Source organism: Lytechinus pictus, unplaced genomic scaffold, assembly GCF_037042905.1.
Source record: "Lytechinus pictus isolate F3 Inbred unplaced genomic scaffold, Lp3.0 scaffold_19, whole genome shotgun sequence".
NCBI lineage: Eukaryota > Metazoa > Echinodermata > Echinoidea > Temnopleuroida > Toxopneustidae > Lytechinus > Lytechinus pictus.
Genome location: NW_026974140.1, coordinates 9639610 through 9659612, shown reverse-complemented (window position 1 = coordinate 9659612; position 20003 = coordinate 9639610). Strand labels below are relative to the sequence as shown.

The 20003-nt window shown below is 37.9% G+C and overlaps 1 protein-coding gene across 3 annotated transcripts in view; it reads left to right on the top strand.

Moving 5' to 3' along the window:
* Nucleotides 1–2684: 2684 nt before the first annotated feature.
* Nucleotides 2685–20003, top strand: part of LOC129260931 (RNA-binding protein 26-like) — a 35565-nt gene continuing 18246 nt past the window's right edge. The window contains exons 1-10 of one of the 3 annotated variants that reach the window (XM_054898939.2): nucleotides 2685–3187; nucleotides 9447–9565; nucleotides 10708–10928; nucleotides 12247–12371; nucleotides 14145–14320; nucleotides 14716–14928; nucleotides 15310–15774; nucleotides 16253–16336; nucleotides 18064–18210; nucleotides 19414–19784. In XM_054898939.2, coding sequence (XP_054754914.2) covers nucleotides 3060–3187; nucleotides 9447–9565; nucleotides 10708–10928; nucleotides 12247–12371; nucleotides 14145–14320; nucleotides 14716–14928; nucleotides 15310–15774; nucleotides 16253–16336; nucleotides 18064–18210; nucleotides 19414–19784 — 2049 coding nt within the window. In that variant the 5' untranslated portion in view covers nucleotides 2685–3059. The remainder of the gene's footprint in view (nucleotides 3188–9446; nucleotides 9566–10707; nucleotides 10929–12246; nucleotides 12372–14144; nucleotides 14321–14715; nucleotides 14929–15309; nucleotides 15775–16252; nucleotides 16337–18063; nucleotides 18211–19413; nucleotides 19785–20003) is intronic. The other 2 variants (XM_064114223.1, XM_064114225.1) reach the window with 2 other exon arrangements.

Sequence of the window (20003 nt, the reverse complement as noted above, 5' to 3'; positions counted from 1 at the left end):
TTGTATTTCTTTATATTCATTATGATTACTGCGTTTCATATATTGGATTTTCAATAAATGCAGAAACACCTACAAAAAATATGAAAAAAATGAGGGATTCTCTAAAACTTTTGACACTTCCGGATTAGTATACAGATCAGTGAATTGTGTTTATGAAGTAAGTGTTTAGGTCTTTTGTGCCTCAATTAAAGTTATGGTTTTTTTTTATAATTAAAAAAGTTGGAGTGGACCCGGAAGTAATGGATTCCACCTCCCTAGTAGCTGCCCACATATTCCTACTAATAATGATCTCCGGTAGCTCCGCTGTTTCATTTGTTATTCTCCAAAGCAGGGGGGGGGGGGGGGGGACAAGGGGTAGGAAAATATAGGGGGCGAAATCGATCTACACATATGGCATGAGGGGCTTTAATGAAGAACTTCCTTATTATCAGACACTTAACTTTGGAGTTATACATTAGGGGGGTTAATGTTTCATTTCTAAGTGACGATCTGATCCCGTCAAGAGATGGCTTCATAAATACTTTTTTTTAATGAGGATTAATGCCCGATAGTTGAGTCCCCCCATGGAATACAGATCAGTGGTATACCTATACCCCGGAGCCATAGGGCATGACGAGTGGATACCATGTGTGACCATGGGGTTTCGAAAAGTACTCTAAACAAGCCTATTTTCCATGTTCTGAAAATGCAACCCATAACAAGTATGGCGTGTGAAACCCTACCCCTTAACAAGTTCTGAATTGACTCCTAAAGAACTCTGCAACGATATCTTAATTGTTGGACACGGACATCGGGTTTACCTTCATTGGCCCGTATTCTGAAGTCGGGTTTAACTTAAACTCAGGTTTAAAGTTGGGGTTTAAGTATAGAAAGCCAAAAGTGTCAAAATCTTCATTAAGTTGTAAGTTTCTTATGTTTACTGCGCTCTTTGCTGATTCATCGTTGGTGAAGACAATCATCTATTTATACTTCCTCGACAATTATGAATGATTTGAAAGCCAAATAAGCTGAAATATGATACCTATATTGTTAGTGATTTATGTAACAATTGGCTTTCCATACTTAAACCACAACTTTAAACCAGAGTTTAAGTTAAACCCGACTTCAGAATACGGGCTACTGGGTTTATCACCCCCACACACCTCGCACAAATCGGACACGTACTGTACCTGTTGGAGCAAAACAAAGTACATCCTTTATAAAGTATTTTAGTCTTTTTATACCCTAGCTCGCAAATTGGACCGAACACGTAGTTTTCCTATACAGAGTGAGTCAGAAAAAATGTCCCACTTTTGTAAATTTGAATTGTTTAAAATATGAATATTTAATCATTAGTTTCATGATATGTCTTGATAGAGGTATCCTCCAAGTACATTCAAGTACCATTTTCATTTGATCCCGTACACGCATGACTGAACATCGGACAATCTTTAGAAGACTGTCAGATCTCACTTGCGCCAAGTTACTGGGTGATGAATAAAACAGTGCTTTAGACAAAGACAGTCAGACAGACAGACTGGCATGCTCACACACACACACACACACACACACATACACACACACACCCTCACACACACACACACACACTCACACACACAACACACATGGTAATAACTGGTTCATAATTTTCTCTTTTCTGATTAAGCATTGATTTTTAGCAAGATCGCTGAATGTTTAAGTGGCAATTCCCGACAATCTTTCCCCTTAAAACACATTCACTACCACCATCATATCATCATCATCATCCTCATTGTCATCATCTTGATCTTGATCTTCATCTTCATCATCATCATCAAGTGCACATAAATCCAATATGCTGGTTATGTCTTTTGTTGGTTAACAATGAAAATTTACAATGGATGTCTGTGCTTTTGTTGCACTTGCCTATAAAAGGGCTTGCCTGATTTGGCAGCAGTCACTTGAGCCTCTTTTTACAGTAGCAAAAGTACACGAATCATGGTTCGTCCTCAATTCGCACCACAACATAGGTCATTAGGTCTCAATGAGGATGATGATGCCCGTGATGATGATGATATGATGGTGGTAGTGAATGTGTTTTAAGGGGAAAGATTGTCGGGAATTGCCACTTAAACATTCAGCGATCTTGCTAAAAATCAATGCTTAATCAGAAAAGAGAAAATTATGAACCAGTTATTACCATGTGTGTTGTGTGTGTTTGTGTGTGTGCGTGTGTGTGAGCATGCCAGTCTGTCTGTCTACTTGGAGGATACCTCTATCAAGACATATCATGAAACTAATGATTAAATATTCATATTTTAAACAATTCAACTTTACAAAAGTGGGACATTTTTTCTGACTCACTCTGTATAGCCTGCTATAGCGAAATATAAACCCTTTTTTCATTATTTTAGCTTTAGTGTTTTTGGCGCCCTTATTACGTTACGAAACATGCCCTATCTTGAAAAAGACATCCTTTTTACGTGTTTTGTATCCACTCGTCCCGCCACTCGTCAATACATGGAAGTGCCCCCCCCCCCCCCGGATGTTAATTACCAACTGGTAGTAAACATTCGACCCTCTAATTTCATCCTTATTTTTATGATTTTTTTTTAAGTGCCATTTTAACACACAATTAAGTCTATGGAAAGTATTTTACTCCCGTGAACCCCCCCCCCCCCCCCCCAAAAAAAAAAAGCTGCAATAAGGCCCCAATATAAGGCGTCACGGCACGATTATTAATTTTTCAAACAGCGCGCACGTGCTTTAGCTGCATGCATTGTACGCGCACGTACAGCGTGCGCAAGCGTAAGAAAAATAAGTGAAGAGTCAACGTGCATTGTGCGTTTATGTGTGGGACTACACTGAAAATTCCACAAATTTCGCATAAATTGAGTCAAAGATGGCGTGTATATTATCAAATAGATAGTGGTTGAAATTGTTTTTTTAACTATATTGAAGCACCTACGCTCTTCTGCCACTGATTCTGCTGAGTCTCTGCGAATTGTGTGACTACGTAAAACATACGTTACGGACATCAACTTTCAAAGTCAGTATTTTCTACACGAGTCGACACTGCACTGGCCTAGTGCACAAAGTGCATGTGCATGCAATTTCAATTGAATTACAGACGAAGAGTCGAAGCTCAGCTGGAAAAGGACACAATAATGCCTGTTATTGAAAATGTGGAGGACTTGATGACATGGCTGTCCAAAAAGTTGGAACCAATGTGAGTATTACTATTAGCATAATATAGCCAAGTAGGATGGGGGGTCGGGTGTCCGGACACTTTATATTTTTGAAGCCTTCTTTTTTTACTTTGGATTACACTAAAGATGTGAATTCAATAGTTGTAATCATCTAGGCCTACTATTTTGTTCTCTATAATATTTCCTAACATTTTGTATTAAAAATTGATGAAACTTCGCGTGTAATTTTTTCCGAATGACTTTCTAAAATTGATCGTCCGGACACACAACCTGTCCGGACACACAACAACTGGGTATATGGTTGGGGGTCCTAAAGCTACGCGGGTCCTAAAGCTACGCACCACTCATCGCGCATGCAATTCCAATGGCAAAATAAATGCGCACTCTAGCTCTGTGTGTGAAGCTGTGACGAACGATCCCTATTCAATTTTTTTACAGAGGCTGCAATAAATCCTTGAATGCAGAGAAAACCAGCAAATGTTTGGAATTTCGGAGTTATATTCACTTTGATTTCATATTTTCCTATAATAATACGGACATATTTTAGAAATTGAGGCACAGGAAATACTATTTCTTTGCATGATAAATTGAGTGCGTAGCTTTAGGACCCCTTCTACATCGGGCGGCGAAATTAAGAGGTGTTCGGAAAACACGGCGGGATTTTCGTATTAGTGAGTTTTGTGATATTTTCTTCTTGGTTAAGGATATTTAGAATATTTAATACAAATTAGTGAAAAATAATTGTTCAAATATTACAATTGGCATAGTTTTTATCGTTTGGAAACAAAGTGCGTAGCTTTAGGTCCCCCCATCATATAGGTCTTTTGGAGGATTCCTACCATTGAATAGGATGGGGGGTTGGGTGTCCGGACACGTAACAGAAATGAAGCCTTGTTTTTATCTCGGGAATAAACCAAAAATATAGGTTGAATAGTTTTTTTTCACCATCAATATTTGTTCTTTATAATATTTTCTTATATTCTGTGCTAAAAAGAATTAAAGACATTGCTTGTAAACTTTTCAAAATTGAGAGTAAAAGTCATGTGTCCGGACACCCTTGAACCCAACCCGTCCGGACACACAACCACTGGGTATACCAAGTATCTACCTGCATGAACTGTTTGTTATATTTTCTTATATTAACTTATACATGTAATGTGGGGTGTCCAACATTATGATTAAATTTTTTTTTAACATTAACAAACTGCGCTAACAATTGACATTTCAAAATTATTCATCAGCATGATCAGGCTACCGTTAAACTTCATTCACAAAATATTTACATTTTATACAAAAACCAATTCAAATAATACTAGGCCTAATAGCTTGCAAATTGAAGGCAAAATCGTAAACTTAAAATTTATTGAAGAAAATGTGAAGTAGATTAGGGCTTAGCCTTAGGCTCAAGCCAAGGTAGAGGCTGTAACAGTTAGAGGTCTCAGGTCTAAATCTTGAGGTTAATTTAAAGGTCAAGTCCACCCCAAAAAATGTTGATTTGAATAAAAAGAGAAAAATCAAACTAGCATAACACTGAAAATTTCATCAAAATCGGATGTAGAATAAGAAAGTTATGACATTTTAAAGTTTCGTTTATTTTTCACAAAACATTGAAATGCACAACTTGGTGACATGCAAATGAGACAGTCGATGATGTCCCTCACTCACTATTTCTTTTGTTTTTTATTGTTTGAATGATATAATATTTCATTTTTTACAGATTTGACAATAAGGACCGACTTGACTGAACCATATAGTATTGAGCAATGCTTATTCCACATGTTCAGGGGGTTGAATGGTTGTTTCACTTGAAATTTCATACAATAAAATATTTAGTGAGTGGATGACGTCATCAGTCTCCTCATTTGCATACCAATCAGGATGTGCATACATGTATAACTGTTTTATGAAATTAAGCAAAACTTTAAAATGTCATAACTTTCTTATTTTACATCCGATTTTGATGAAATTTTCAGTTTTATGTTTGTTGGATTTTTATCTTTTTATTCAAATAATTTTTTTGTTGGGGTGGACTTGTCCTTAAAGAAGTTTCGCCAGTAGATCTACCGCGATCTCAAAATTCTATTCCAGACCTTCATTTTTGAGGAGCGCGATCGCGCCGGCGCTCCTACCGCGCTCCTTGAAAAAAATAAGGAGAGCAAAAAATCGCGCTCCTAAAAAAAAAAAAAAAAAAAAAAATATGAAAAAAAAATTGCTAAAATTTCACATTTCACATCTTTAAATCCATGAAATGGTCTTCTTTTTTCCATAATTCCTTGAAATTACTTTGATTTAGTTGAAAACTATCAGAAAAATGAAGAATATTCATCTCTTTCCCGACTCTGATTTTAATTTAAACTCGGTAAATATTGCAGTCCCATGTAGTCCCATATGTAGATTTTCATGGCAACACCATGGAAGTCTACATGTGGGACTACAATATTTACCGAGGTAAGTTCAAATCAGAGTCGGGAAAGAGGTGAATATTCTTCATTTTTCTGATAGTTTTCAACTAAATCAAAGTAATTTCAAGGAATTATGGAAAAAAGAAAGCCATTTCATGGATTTAAAGATGTAAAATGTGTAATTTTTTCAATTTTTTTTTTCAATTTTTTTTTCAATTTTTTTTGTCATTTTTTTTTTTTTTTTTAGCAGTAGCGCATACGACATCTTGTGAACGTATTGACGTGACCCAGGCCTAGTTTCACCACAGATTAATTAATAGCTAACACAGCTATTGCATATATACAATGTTAAGAAAAATCTACAATTTATCATACATGTATTGCATTGAATTGATTTGAGCTCCTCACGGAGAGCGATTCTGAGGAGCTCCATTGAGCTCCTCAATAAAATAAGGAGAGCGATTTATTGAGCTCCACGAAATTATAAACGTGAAGGACTGCTATTCTGATCAATTCAATGAGTGCGTGCTGTGCTGGAAAACCATTCTGAAAAAGTGTCGTCTAACATCGCGGACAAAAGTTTTGTGGAGATTTAATAAACAAAAAGACAAACTCAAAAGGTGAGATATTTATATAAGATGAACTTCAAAATGTTATCGGTCAGTACTCAGTAGAAGTACTATCACTATCAGCCTAGGCCTAGATTCTACATACGTACTATCACGTTTTACTCACATTTTTTCCGATATCTGATTGCGAATGATGGTTTCCTGATGCTTGTTGAGAAGTTTTTTTCAGATCTATTTCGGAACGGGCGCAAATGTTGACAAATTTGCCAATATTTTGTCAATATTTTTGTGAATAGATCCACTGATCTTAGAAATCTATATTAAAAGGTGATTACAGGTCATATGATGATGATTTCAGATTTTAAAGAAATTTGAATAATTTTTGTAGAGAAATGACTGTCCATGAAATATGCATTTTTTTTAACAAGCATGATAATTTGATCACTTTGTACTCACACAGGGATTGTTTTTTTGGGGGGGCCTAGATCTAAGTATGCATTAGAACATCATTTGATAATGCAAATGCAAGGTTTACTCTTACTTATTGGCATTTGTTTGTATTGATCTTATGTCCCAAAATATAATGGAATATAATGTTTGCAAGGCCTGGAAAATATTTCCTGCTGGGTAGCCTACTGGCAGTTTATTTTAGACCCCTCATTTGAGACACTGTACATACATTGCACCTGCACAACAGTACGACAATATGCCAGATGGTGGCCTGTACTTTTAGAGAAGAAAAAGAAGATGATGTCATCAATGCCTGGTAATCAAAGTCCTGGTTAACATGTCGTGATTACATGATTTTTATTAAAGTTAACAAGGGCAAAAAAATTAGAACCTGTCGTATTTGTACAACTTGTAGTCTTGTAAGTACTAAAAATAATAATTCCACATTTAATACATTTACGTCTTAGAGTTTTATATGACAATACACCAGATGGTGGCCTCTACTACCTGATCTGAAGAAGAAGAAAAAAATTGGGGGCAGTATTCTAAAAAGGTTCTTATCTCAAATATGTTAATATCTACGTAACGATCTCAAATAGGTATTCTGAAAACGTTTCTATCCTTTTCTTATCTTTTCTGGCTTTACAACCTACATGTATGCTGAGCACGTACATTTATAACTTGAGCATATAAGCGTGCTAAAACTACATGTAATTTTTGCTTGAATGGTTTCTCTGGTTTCTTGCTTACATTATTACAAGTATTCATGCTTTCCTAGCAAATAGCAATCGGGTAAAAAACTCACCACCATTTACCAAAATATCACAGACTCACTAAAATGAAAATCCCACTGTATTTTCCAAACACCTCTTGAGATTACCGCTGTATTTTGGAAGGGATTCTAAAACTATGTACTCATCTTGATTTTTATTATGCAAAGATTAATTTTTATCATTCAAAGAAATTTTATTATCTGTGCCTCAATATCTAGAATGTGTTTAATATTGGAGGAAAACAGGGTAGATCTAAATGGAATATAACTCGAAAGCTATGAAGAGTTGCAGGTTTTCTTTGTATTTTGCGATGTATTACAGCCTCTGTAGAAAATCAGCATGGGAATCCTTCGTCACACTGCAGTCACGGTTCCACACATAAAGTGCGCATTTTTCCATCAAAATCTATGTGCAAACAGTGGCACAATGGGCCAATTATTAGGCTCTTGCTCGGCCGGACTATCAAAATACTGCATGTTTCTTGACTTCTTCATTTTATAGTTAGAGACATGACAGACCATCTTATTGGTGTATTATGAGATATCCTCAAGTCCTGTTGAGGTTTGCTGGGAACTGGCAGTGATATCGGGTGATTTCAAGTTCAGTGTTGGTGTTGAGTGCATAAAAAGGCAGCTGAACCGAACTCCAACACTGAGCTGGGTTCAGAGGAACGATATCCATTGCGTTATCGAAAGCACATGACGTCATGCCTCTGCGCTGCGCTGCTAAATCATCTCAACTTCACGCGAGAAGTCTCGACAAAGAAAATGAAATTGGAGAGAAATGCATTAGATTCTCATCGTACAGAATACCAATGCTTTAATTAATTCAAGAATTCGAAAGGGTGAATCTCATCTTCATCAAAATATATGAAGCTCAAATAATTTGTACTGATTTTAACTGTAAAAGCTAATGTTAGGGGGATTGTTCATCGTGTTCGCGGCCTGTTCACAGGCTTAAGATTGCCAACACCAACACCGAACTTGAGATCATGATTTTCCCAATCCCTGGGGTTTTGTGTTGGTGAATGGGGAAATTGCACGTAGATCGTCAACACCTGCCGCAGTGCTGGGTTCAGTAGACAACATTCAACACCAGCCTTCGACACGAACTGCCGGAAATACGTCATATTTTCCGAGGTCGATCCCAACACCAGCCTGATTTCAAGTACAGTGTTGTGGCTGGTGTTGGTGTTGTCACAACACCAACACCAGATTTCAACACCGTACTTGAAATCACCCAGTGTATTGGTTTAGTAAAAGTGCATATACAGTAGGTTGTGACTTTCCTATACAGTGAGCAATGCTTGCATCCTTTCCATTGGACAGAGTACACTGAGTGCACCGGTGAGGCACAATAACATACAATGTTAGCATCAGTTTTTGTAAGATGTCTCTCGGCATGAGTGGGACTTGAACCCCTGAACGTCGATCTTGAATGGTCTTATCCGAAACAGGCGCTCTAACCAACTGAGCTAAGTTGTTGATTCCCACGATCTGTCTGGCGATTGTGATGGGCCCAACATTTGTGCATTTCAGGCTGGAAACTTCAAACAGGAGTCATGATAAAACCATACGTCCAGGCAGTCTTAGGCCTGTATTCTGAAGTCAGGTTTAACTTAGACCATGGTCTAACTCTGTGCTAAAATTATGGGAAGCCAAAAGTTTCAAATTTTTTTCAAGTTGTATGTTTCTTATTTTTACTGTGCTCTTTCCTGATTCATCGATGGTGAAGATAATCATCTATTTATACTTCCTAGACAATTATTAATGATTTGAGAGCCAAATGAGCTGAAATATGAAATCTCTACCGTTAGTGATTTATATAACAATTGGCTATCCATACTTAAACCATAACTTTAAACCTGAGTTTAAGTTAAACCCGACTTCAGAATACGGGCCTTAGTGTATAACGTTAACATCATTAGGGATTAAAACTTGGAACAGTACAATTTTTCATTTTAAGGGGAAGTTTGAACACGATTGTGCGGAAAAAAAGGGAAGATAAAGCAGTTTAATCATGTGAACCAGTGCAATAATTGTCATGATTTTAACACATACATGTGTAATATTTTATCTCCAACAGCTGTGATGCGGACCCTAATGCCTTAGCCAAGTATGTAGTGGCGTTGGCGAAGAAGGATAAAAGCGCAGATGAGCTGAGGGCTACATGCATTGATCAGCTTGGTGTCTTTCTTGTAAATGGTATGTTTTTTACACAATGTACTACTAGTAGAGCTTCCATGATAGTATAGCCAGCATTGTTGCCATTTATAATTACTAGTTATATGCCAATTCTGGTCAGTATGCAAATGAAGGGATTGATGGTGTCGTCCACTGACTATTTCTTCCGTATTTTATTATATGAAGTATTCTAATTTTCTCCTCATTGTCCTGTGAAACAAAGTTTTATTCCTCCCTGAACATGTTGAATTACTGTTTTAACATTTTCAGTGAAGATGGTCCTTGCTGTCAAATGGGTAAAACTTAAAATATTCTTTAATTCAAACTAGTTATAAAAAATTAAACAAATCGTGAGGGACATCATCGAATCTTGTTTGCATTTCACTTTATGTGCATATAATTGTTTTGTGAAAAATAAGTGAAGCTTTATGTCATAACTTTCTTATTTTACATCCGATTTTGATAAAATTTTCAGCTTTATGCTTGTTTTTTATATTGGTACAAATCAACCTTTTTATGGGGTGACTTGACCTTTAAGTGTAAGATTTTGCACCCATGAACTGAAAGAAAAATCAGATTGGCTGAAAATATAGAGATGGAACATCACATCTGCATTGCATGTATAGTAAAGGTAATTACCCTACAGGACTTTTCATGCAAGTACAGCTGTTGCAGGTCTGAGATGAGGTTATGGCACCAGCAGTTTTACATTCTTAACCACAACATTGGCCAATACAAGTCATCAACAATGTACATTCTTATTTTTTCAAACTAACTGCTACTACCACAACCCACCTTTTCAAGTAATGATTTTGAAGAAAGTTACAGTGCATGTAAAGGATGTAATTTCTGTAAGGTAATTACTTAATTGTAACTGAATATCAAGTAAAGAATACAAGAATTTTATCTCCAAGATTGTGCAGCTACTTGTATGATTTTATTCTACAGGTCAAAATAAAACACTGTTCGAGTTGAGGCTCAGGTCCTTTAAAGAGTTTTTATATTTCATTCCAATCTTAGATTGTCCTTCTGCTGAAATTCCCCATATTTGTCAAGATATTGTGTTTGTTATTGCATGTACACATCTGTGAAAGTGAATGTTCAATGTGCCATTAATTACTGACAATGCAATTTTACATCCATTTTGTGCTGTTTTTTTGCAGAAACCCAGTCCTTCGTAGATGACCTTTTTGTCGCTCTTGCCACAAAGTCTTACATTCCAGGGGGAAGTGCCAATATTACAGCAGTAGAGGGCGGCAAACAAGATCCACCATTACAGCCTGCGGCAGCGGCTCCTGGTGGTGGCGACTTACCGACCAGTGCTGTTGTTGTTGAAACGTCAACCAAAGAAGAGGTTCGGTCAAGGAGCTCCAATAGAGATGTGGTGAGCAAGTTTTGAAAAATAGTTGATTCTGCAGACAACAATATATTTGTGTGTATGCGCATGTGTTTTATTATGGAATCATGAAACACAATACAATTTTCATTAAATGAGAAGAAGGCAGAATACATGCAAATATAGTGATGTAATAACTACAGTCAAACCTGTCTATAGTGGACACTCAAGGGAAGCAGCGAAAGTGGCCACTATAGACAGGTTGGCAGCCATTTTGATTTTTTAAACAATTGTATTGTATAACAAGAAAGGGTATGTACAAGTGTATGTATGTGCATATGAATTGTAATAAAATAATTATAGAAATAAACTACATGTATTTGCTTTGTTTTTTGTTTCTATTTACATGTACATGTTACTATTGGATTTGATTTATTTTTAATAAATTATTTTATTATGTGGTAGTCATTTATTACCATACTATAGGACGCTATCTTTCTTGAATCTTTGGTGGCCCTGAAAAGGGCCATTGGTAGCTCCTGAAATGGGCTGTTGGATTAAACCTTCTTGAAGAAGTCAAATATACATGTATGTTAAGTACATGAGCAAGAGCCCCTGGATTTTCCCAAAATCTCAAACAGCGGAAGTACCATACCACCAACAGCAACGAGCGTGACAATCCGCTGCACCCCCCCCCCCCCATCTCCCCATGGGCTCTTCATCTTTCATAATCACACATATCCCTTCTAATTGTAAAAAGGCATTACTGTTACCTTCTATTCTCGGCATTTATGTCCCTTTTGGAAACCTTGCCATATGATTTTTGTTTGAACATTCTTGTCATCATTACGATTAAAGAGGACCAAAGATCTTATTGTATTTTTTGCCCAGTGCTAAGTAAGTGTTTCATAAAAAGCTATGGAAACCTTATATTATATTGATATTTTCATCAACATAAAAGGAAAAATTAGAAAATGGGAAATATCCATGGGTTTTATGATTGATGTAACTTTCTAGGGTTTCTGGATGTGAGTTAGGTATGCGTATACAATGAAACAAACACCCCCTCCCCTCCCCCTCAAAAAAAAAAAAAAAGATGACATCCACTTGGTGAGCTTTCTCGATAGTGCTATTTTCAAGAATATTTATTAAATACTGTTTTACTATTTATTTATCAACTTCACCATGTCAACATTAATTTAAGTTTTATTCAACCATGTGAAATAGTGAAAATGTTTAATATACAGTGCATTGTAACCAAATGGTAAGACAACCCTTAAAAGTAAAGGCTATGATGGGGGAGGGGGGGACAAACATAACATCAATAACATCAAAATAAAAACAACATGTTTGCATTTCATTCCAGACTGTAGAGAATGATGAGAGGGATCATCGGCGGAGCAGCAGGAGACACTCCAGGTCACATTCAAGGAGCAAGTCCAGGAGCCACTCACCCAAGAACAGGAGTAGGAGCAGAAGTTACAGCCCAAGGTACTTGTAATAAACAAATTGTGAACCTGGGTTTAATTTAACCCTATTTATCCAGATTTGCTATTAAAATTTTGCTTTTAATAGTTGTGCAGGACTTGAAAGAAGAAACTCATGAAATATTCTTTTCATGCTAAATATCTATCGCAGAATGCATGTACAGAACATGTATGTCATGGAGGACAGACCCTGGTCAGAAGTTGTGGTTTAAATATGGATACCGTAAGTAACGGACTATAAACCGCACCCGTGTATTAACCACACCCCCAACTTTGGACTTTAAAAAAAAAAAAAAAAAAAAAATCCTTCTCACATTTACATGCATATTTGAGGTACGAAGAAACAAAAACTAAGTTAAAGATTTCAAAGTATTAAAGAGATTACCGATATGTGGAAATCTGCTGTTCTTGATCAATTAATCTACAAATGTTAGCAAGAAAGAAAGGTCCCGACAATATTGGCCACTTACACACTCACTCACCTCACAGTCACAGTGTACACACACACAGCACTGCCGTTTTTGTACATTGCAAACTACGATACGGTACCACTTACCAGTACATCTTATCAAATTGTGATCACATTTCTTGCATCACAACCTCACAATCACTTTCAGAATTTGTCTAGCATTCGATGTCTTAGCATGAATTTTGGATACGGGATTACGGAAGGTTCAAGAAACAAAGAAATTTGCATTTTTTCCAGTTGTTTTACGGCTTCGTGCCGTCTCTCTTGTGCGTGGTGCACGGTGTACATGGTATCTTATGAAAAGCAAACAGGAAAGAAAAAATAAGCTGGCGCGAAACGGGACTTTGGAGAGGGGTTAAAATGAATAGCGCCAGCTTGAGTCGCACTATAACCACAATACAACGCAAGCTATCGGCTCTCGGTCAGCTAGCTATGACAAATTATAACCGAGAATGCTTGGCGTCTCTTTGAACTTAGCCAAGGAACTTCGCTGCTATGAATCGAGAATAAAGTCGAAATTAGTGTCATGAAGGTGGGTGCGTTTGTTATGGACAATATTTGATTAAGATCGTAATAATCGCTTCCCATTACCCGCGGCTCATACCCCTCTAAACGACATTGTCCTGGGCGGCTACGCCCGGCCACTCGATGTGCTGTGAACTGGCAGACGTCTTACATGTTCGGGAGGGGTTACGCGGGCGGGCTCAGACCCGTCACCGTGGATAAACCGCACCCCCGACTTTTGCTTCTATCCCGCCGAGAAAAAGGTGCGGTTAATAGACCGTTACTTACGGTACTTACTCACGGAATGAAACAGTGACAACAACTTATACTCACCTGACACTTGCATTAATGATGCCACACGGTAGAAAACAGGTAGATCTATAATAATATAACAGCTACGATGCTTCTACAGGTTGTAGACCTTGGCGCCGGGTGAGGAGCAGCTGGGTTGCATGCGTCCACACTCGTTGGCGTCTCGGGGTCTTCTCTTATTTTTTGTAGTTGCTTTATTTTGATTTGTCTTTGTAGATTACTTGTTTTTACCATCTCCATTATTGTATATAGCTTTGATAATTAGTATTGAAACTAAGTTTGGGGACTTGCCTTTTATACAAGCATTGCTTTCTTGGCAAGTCCCTCCTTATCTTCCATATTTGTTATAAAACGTTATTGAACTGTCTACATTGTATTGAATATATGTACTATTACATTGATTATATTTGTTTATTTTGTTGAATGGAAATAAATAAATCTATTTCTTGATCCTTACACTCTTTGCCTTTGACGTCTTCGTTGTCATTGCAGGAGAAGGAGAAGAGATGATGACCGAAGGAGGAGAGATGATCGGTTGGATCGCTACGGCCCTCGCCGGTATGGAGACAGGGATAGAGATAGGGATAGGGAGCGTAACAGGGATAGAGATTTCAGAGATCGAGACAGAGACCGGGAAAGAGATCGTATGAGAGGGCGCGATGGAAGAGGTAGGAAGATCAACCGAAATATTATTGTGTAATCTTAGAAATTCAACATACATCCATGTACATTACTAGTAAACAAATCCTTACTGTGCTCTCGCTGGGTGTAAAGAATTCATGAATTATTGATATTGTAGTCTGTAATGAAATCGTTGTATGGCTTGATTCATATATCTTTGCAAAAAGTAAGATTTTATTTGGGATGACTGAAGTTAACATAATAATGACCGATCGCGAAGAAAATAACTGGTTGGTTACCAGTCCCATGATTTTCCCATTCTTTTACATTCCATTGCATATGGTGATTGTGAAGGAAAATGACCTTGCGTGAGGCTATAACGATCAATCGCAAAGAAAATAACTGGTTAATTACCAGTTTTGTGATTTTTCCAATCTTTCAGACTCCGGCAGGTATGATGATCGCGGAAGAAATCGTGACAGGGACCTAGATCGAGACCGCGATGATCGGTTGAAAGAAAATAGCGCTAAACCATCTGCAATCAGCAGCGTCATCACTGTAGTGTCCAACGATGGACCTGAACCTGTGCAGGGTTCATCCAAGCAGGGAGAACAACCTGTTCAGAGGATACGACAGAGATGTAGAGATTATGATGGTTAGTGATTTTAGCAGTGATTTCGTAGTGGAGGGGATTTATGGAAGTTAGGAATTTATTGTAATCTGTAATTTAACAGATTTTGAAAGTCGAATGCTTTATATCTAGTTTCATGCAAGTAAATTTTGTATGTAACTTTGCTAGAATTTGTATATTATGTGACTAGAATAATGTATAGAATGAAATAGTAAAAAATGTTGGTCTGCAAACCGTGTCAATAAAAAATGGGAAGTCATTGTTGATTGTTTTTTCTATTATGTTTTATTTGCATAATACAGTGTAAAGTCATGAAGACATAAAAGCAACTATATTGAAAAAGTGGATTTCATTATGTAATTATAGAGTAACAATTTCCCATTCTGATATATATTTATTCTACAGAAAAGGGTTTTTGCATGAAAGGAGAATTTTGTCCATACGATCATGGCAACGACCCTGTAGTCGTGGAGGATATAGACATGTTCAGACCGCCTCCAAACATGGATGCCCGACCACCAGTGCCTTCAATACCCCCTGCCCCACAACCTCCTCTACCCCCGTTACCCCCTTCTCAGCCCCCTCCACCCCTTCTACCCCCCTTCAACATGCCCCCGCCTGGGTTTCCACCCACTACTGGGATACCCTTGCCCCCCCCACCAAGAGGTGTGCCTCTTCTTCCCCCTGGAAGGATGCATGGACCACTGAGGCCCAACGGACCGCCCCCTGGACCCCCTCCAGGGTTGCCCCCACACATGAGGATACCACCACCCCCGACTGGAGGACCACCTCTTCCCCCGATGCCTCTTCAGATGAACAGACCCCCTCCTCCTCTACCTCCTGCACCAGATGCTACTATACCACCACCAGGTCAGTCAATAACTGTCAGAATCTACCCATTTCATATGATTTTTAGAGTGCTGAAGTAACGTGACAGAACTGTGATTTGTATCTACCGTTGCAATAGACCATATCATGAATGGGCTGTTAAAACCTTGTATAAATAAATGGGGAAAATAATGAGGGCAGTTCAGAAAAAGCTGTAATTTTATAAAGATGGCAGTGGTGGAAATCTCATATATTCTTAAAACAGTCTCCTAATTCCTGTAGAGAACTTTTATATCATAACTCTAAAATCAGTATTTTTCCCAACTTCCCTCAGAACTTTACGTTTAGAGGTGCAAAGTTTAATAGGAGCAATACTGTTTGTTATTGTAAACTACAGTGAAAGTGCAACATGATAAGATTCATCTTAACAACAACAAGAACCAACATAGCGATAGTTTTCTTCATGATTATGCACTCAAATGACTTGTCTGAAATATGAGTGTTTTTCTCTTGCTTCCAGTGCCTCAACCTCCATCTTCACCTCCTAGGGAATGCAGTCCCCCTCCACCACCATCAGAAACTAAGAATTATGCATCTTCTCAAGGTGAGCATTGATCCTAATACTCAGATGAGAGGGGTGCATTTTTTACAATTAATCCCTAATATTTGAGAATTTTCATCATGCAACACTTTCGAAAACATGAATTACAAATGTACAAATTCAATGCAGATTGAGTTTTTCAGAGCCAATATTCAGAAGTTAATCATTATTTTTACTGTTACTATCTTATATTCAATTTCTTGTTGTTAATGATCAGAATAAAGTCGCCAACATATTCTATTGAAAAGCAGTAAAAAAAAGAAATACATAAGAATATTGGGAATTGATGACTAGGGCAGGTGTCAGCAGCAAACACAAAAGTGGCATTCTGACTTTATGAGTGCTTCTGTGTTCAATAGACTGCTAGATTAAATACCATATACTCCCTTGTAAATCAACTTGTGTCTGTGCTTTTCACACAGTCGGCTTGTCAAGAACAAGGGTACATTGTTGTTTCATTTGAATTATTATTTCTGTATTCAAATAATGTGGATATAGATTTTGTAACAGAATTTAACCTATTTTGATATTGGAAATGGTATATCACATTTAGCATCATTGGTCTTTTTATGTAACCAATTTCATGATGTTACCGTTGGGTATTTTAACACACGTCTGGAACATGTTATTAGGTACTAAGTCAGCTACACAGGGATATAAGACATACATGTACTGTAGCACAAAAGGTCAAAGGTCATGCATATAGTCATTCTTAAAGTTATGTAAAACTTTATGCTCGACTTGAACATGTAGTCATGTACTTTGTCAGCTATACAGGGATACATCATATCAGACATGCTAACCGTTTCCTTTTTTAGAGTATTTGTTTCTCTTTTTTGCTATGAATACACCAAATACTTTTTTATATGATTTGTTACTTTTTTTTTCAAATTTCCAATCATGGAGTATGTATTATACACAGCGCGCGGCACTAGCGCCAGTCTGAAATTCCCAGACCGGTAAAAATCACTGTCGGGCCAGTAACTTGTTGCATAAAAAGAACAAGTAAATTTTTGCCAACGAGCACATGTTTAAAATGATGAATTATCAAGTTGTCATGTAGAGTCATTTCACATGTTTTTTCACCGATCTCACTACAACAGGCTGGTGAATGTTCCGTTGAGACAAATTTTTAAAAATACTCTTTTTTTTCCTTCTAAGAATACTTTTTTTTGTAGAAGGTTGGCAGGTCTGTCATTTACATTTAGCACCAGAAAGGGCCACCAGCCTAACATATAGTCATTTGTAACTTACAAACAGCTTTATGAAACACCCACCGGATGGGGGGGTGTTCACAAAAAGTTAAGTGTGACTCAGGGTCATGCTTAACCCACGGCTCTACACCAACTTTTTTTCTTGGTGGCCCGATTAGTCCATCAAAATCATCAATTTCATATTTTTGGTGGCCCTAAAATTATAGAAAACATAACAATTTATCAAAACTTTGGGAGCCTTTGGGAGTGTGGGCTTTTACAGATTTTGGTGGCCCGACTCTCATTTTCGGTTGCCCAGGGCCCTGCTTAACCACCAATGTGCATTAACATTTCATTTAACGCGTAATCTGATAGCTAGATATCAGCGATAGTTCATGTACCGTACACATGATCTGACCAGTGAGGTGTTGCGTTATATACTGCACGCAGCTGACATTTAAGTGCGACTCGAAGTTAAGTTTTTGTGAAACACCCCCTGGTTTTGTTACTGAACTCCTTCATTTTGTCATCCCTCAGATTTCCAGATGGAAGGGTACAACCCCGAAGACCCTAGCATGGAGGCTCAGGTAGATTACTTTGGGGGCAACCGAGCACCAAGGCAGGCCTCATCAAACCTAAGAACCTTAGTAGGCATCCAAACGGTCCCTACAACCACGAGGGAAGGTGAGTTGGTAAAAGGCTGCTTGGTGTAAAACCACTTTGTTTACTTTCCATTTGGTCTGATCCCACATGGTCTGATCCCACATGGTCTTATCCTACCTGTAGTTCCTACAACCAGTTTTCCTACTCACCTTATGGTCTGATCGCCAAATTGCTTGTTTACCACTTCATATAAATTCTAGTTAATGTGGTCAGTCACCAAGGTTTTAAATACGGTTTAGTCCTTGACTATGGGGGTGGCTTTACCCATTTCAGCTAACATCCTCTTTTTCCTACACCACTTATTCTATATGATTAGAAGAACTGTTTGTGAACCAAGTTTTCATTTGAGAAAGTGCAGAATAATAGGCGGACAACATGGAAATTAGACCATCTGGGCATAAAAGGACAGTTAGACCAAGTGGTGGTTGGACCAAATTGCTAGTGGACCAAGTGGATTTTGCCTTCATGGTTCCAGAAAAACTGAGAATTGAATTAGACCATCTGCTTGTAGACCAGTGCCGACTGCACAGAAACATTGTTAGCCTAACAAAGCACTAACAGTAAGCTCAGTCACATCTTTTGGATTGTGAAGTCAAATTATTTACTTCATTGTGTAAGTAGTGCATTGTTGTATCATTAGGCATCGCTGCCACATTACCAGTTGTAACAGGGCCTCTGTTAGCACATTGTTAGCTCTAACAACGTTTCTGTGCGGTCAGTACAGGTGGATGCAAACTGATGATCCGTGGTCAAAAAGTTTAAATGCGGATGGGGTCACCCAGTGTTAAAGCAATGTTCCTTCATTATAAAAAAAACCCCACAATTTCAAAGGAGATGTCATCTACCGTGAGTTCTAACATAGTTGTCTAGCCCAGTCTCTTAAGATTACAGCGTATCATTGACACCATATTTTGAGCTGTTCAAGTTTTTGGTTGCCGGCCCATACAAAACTTGAGACCGCAAATATATAAAGGGAACTTCTATAACACTAAATATACCGGGACTTTGCAAAGTGCTAAAAGTTGTCGGTAAGTAAATGGTCATCATCTTCAAATGAATTTTCCTATGCAAATTTACATCCTATATCTTAGCTTTATGATGAAAATTTTCAGAATGACGTCTGTTGATATTGTTCATTTTATCCAAAGCAACATTTTATTGGGAGAACTTGACCATTACATACCCTTGTCTCCCATCTTTCTACCACTCCTTTGAACCTTACAGAATTGGAAGAGATAGGCGCCCTGACGAACAAGGATTCCTCTGATGAAGGCCAAAGTGAAAGGAAGGTTATCGATCTCACCATGGGCCAAAAAGATGATGGTGTCCAAGAGGAGCAGAGACGAGCTGTGGTGAAGAGTGATGACAGCGCCATGGGTTATCCACTGAAGAGGCCTTTCAACCAGAGTACTGGCGGACCTGGCACCGGTTTTGGTGGTGCAGTTGATCTCAGGGCAAGGATTGGAGGGAAGGGGAAGGGAAGATTTGTGCCAAACAACAGGATCCTGGAGGTGCGCAAGATACCCAAGGACTGCAACAATATCACCAAGCTCAACGAGCACTTCAGCAAGTTTGGCAATATTGTTAATCTACAGGTATGTGTCGTGAGTAACTTGGCATTCCATGTTTCAGATTATGTTGCCATATCTTATGAATATGAATCCAAGTGGATGTTTCATAACGCTGTCGTATAAAGTTATAAGCAACTTTATGAACGACTCTTGATCCCTTCTTGAGCGCCAAATCAACATCAATTAAAATTTGGTGTGTAACATTTACTACAAGTAAAGATCACCAGTTGTTAATAAAGTTGC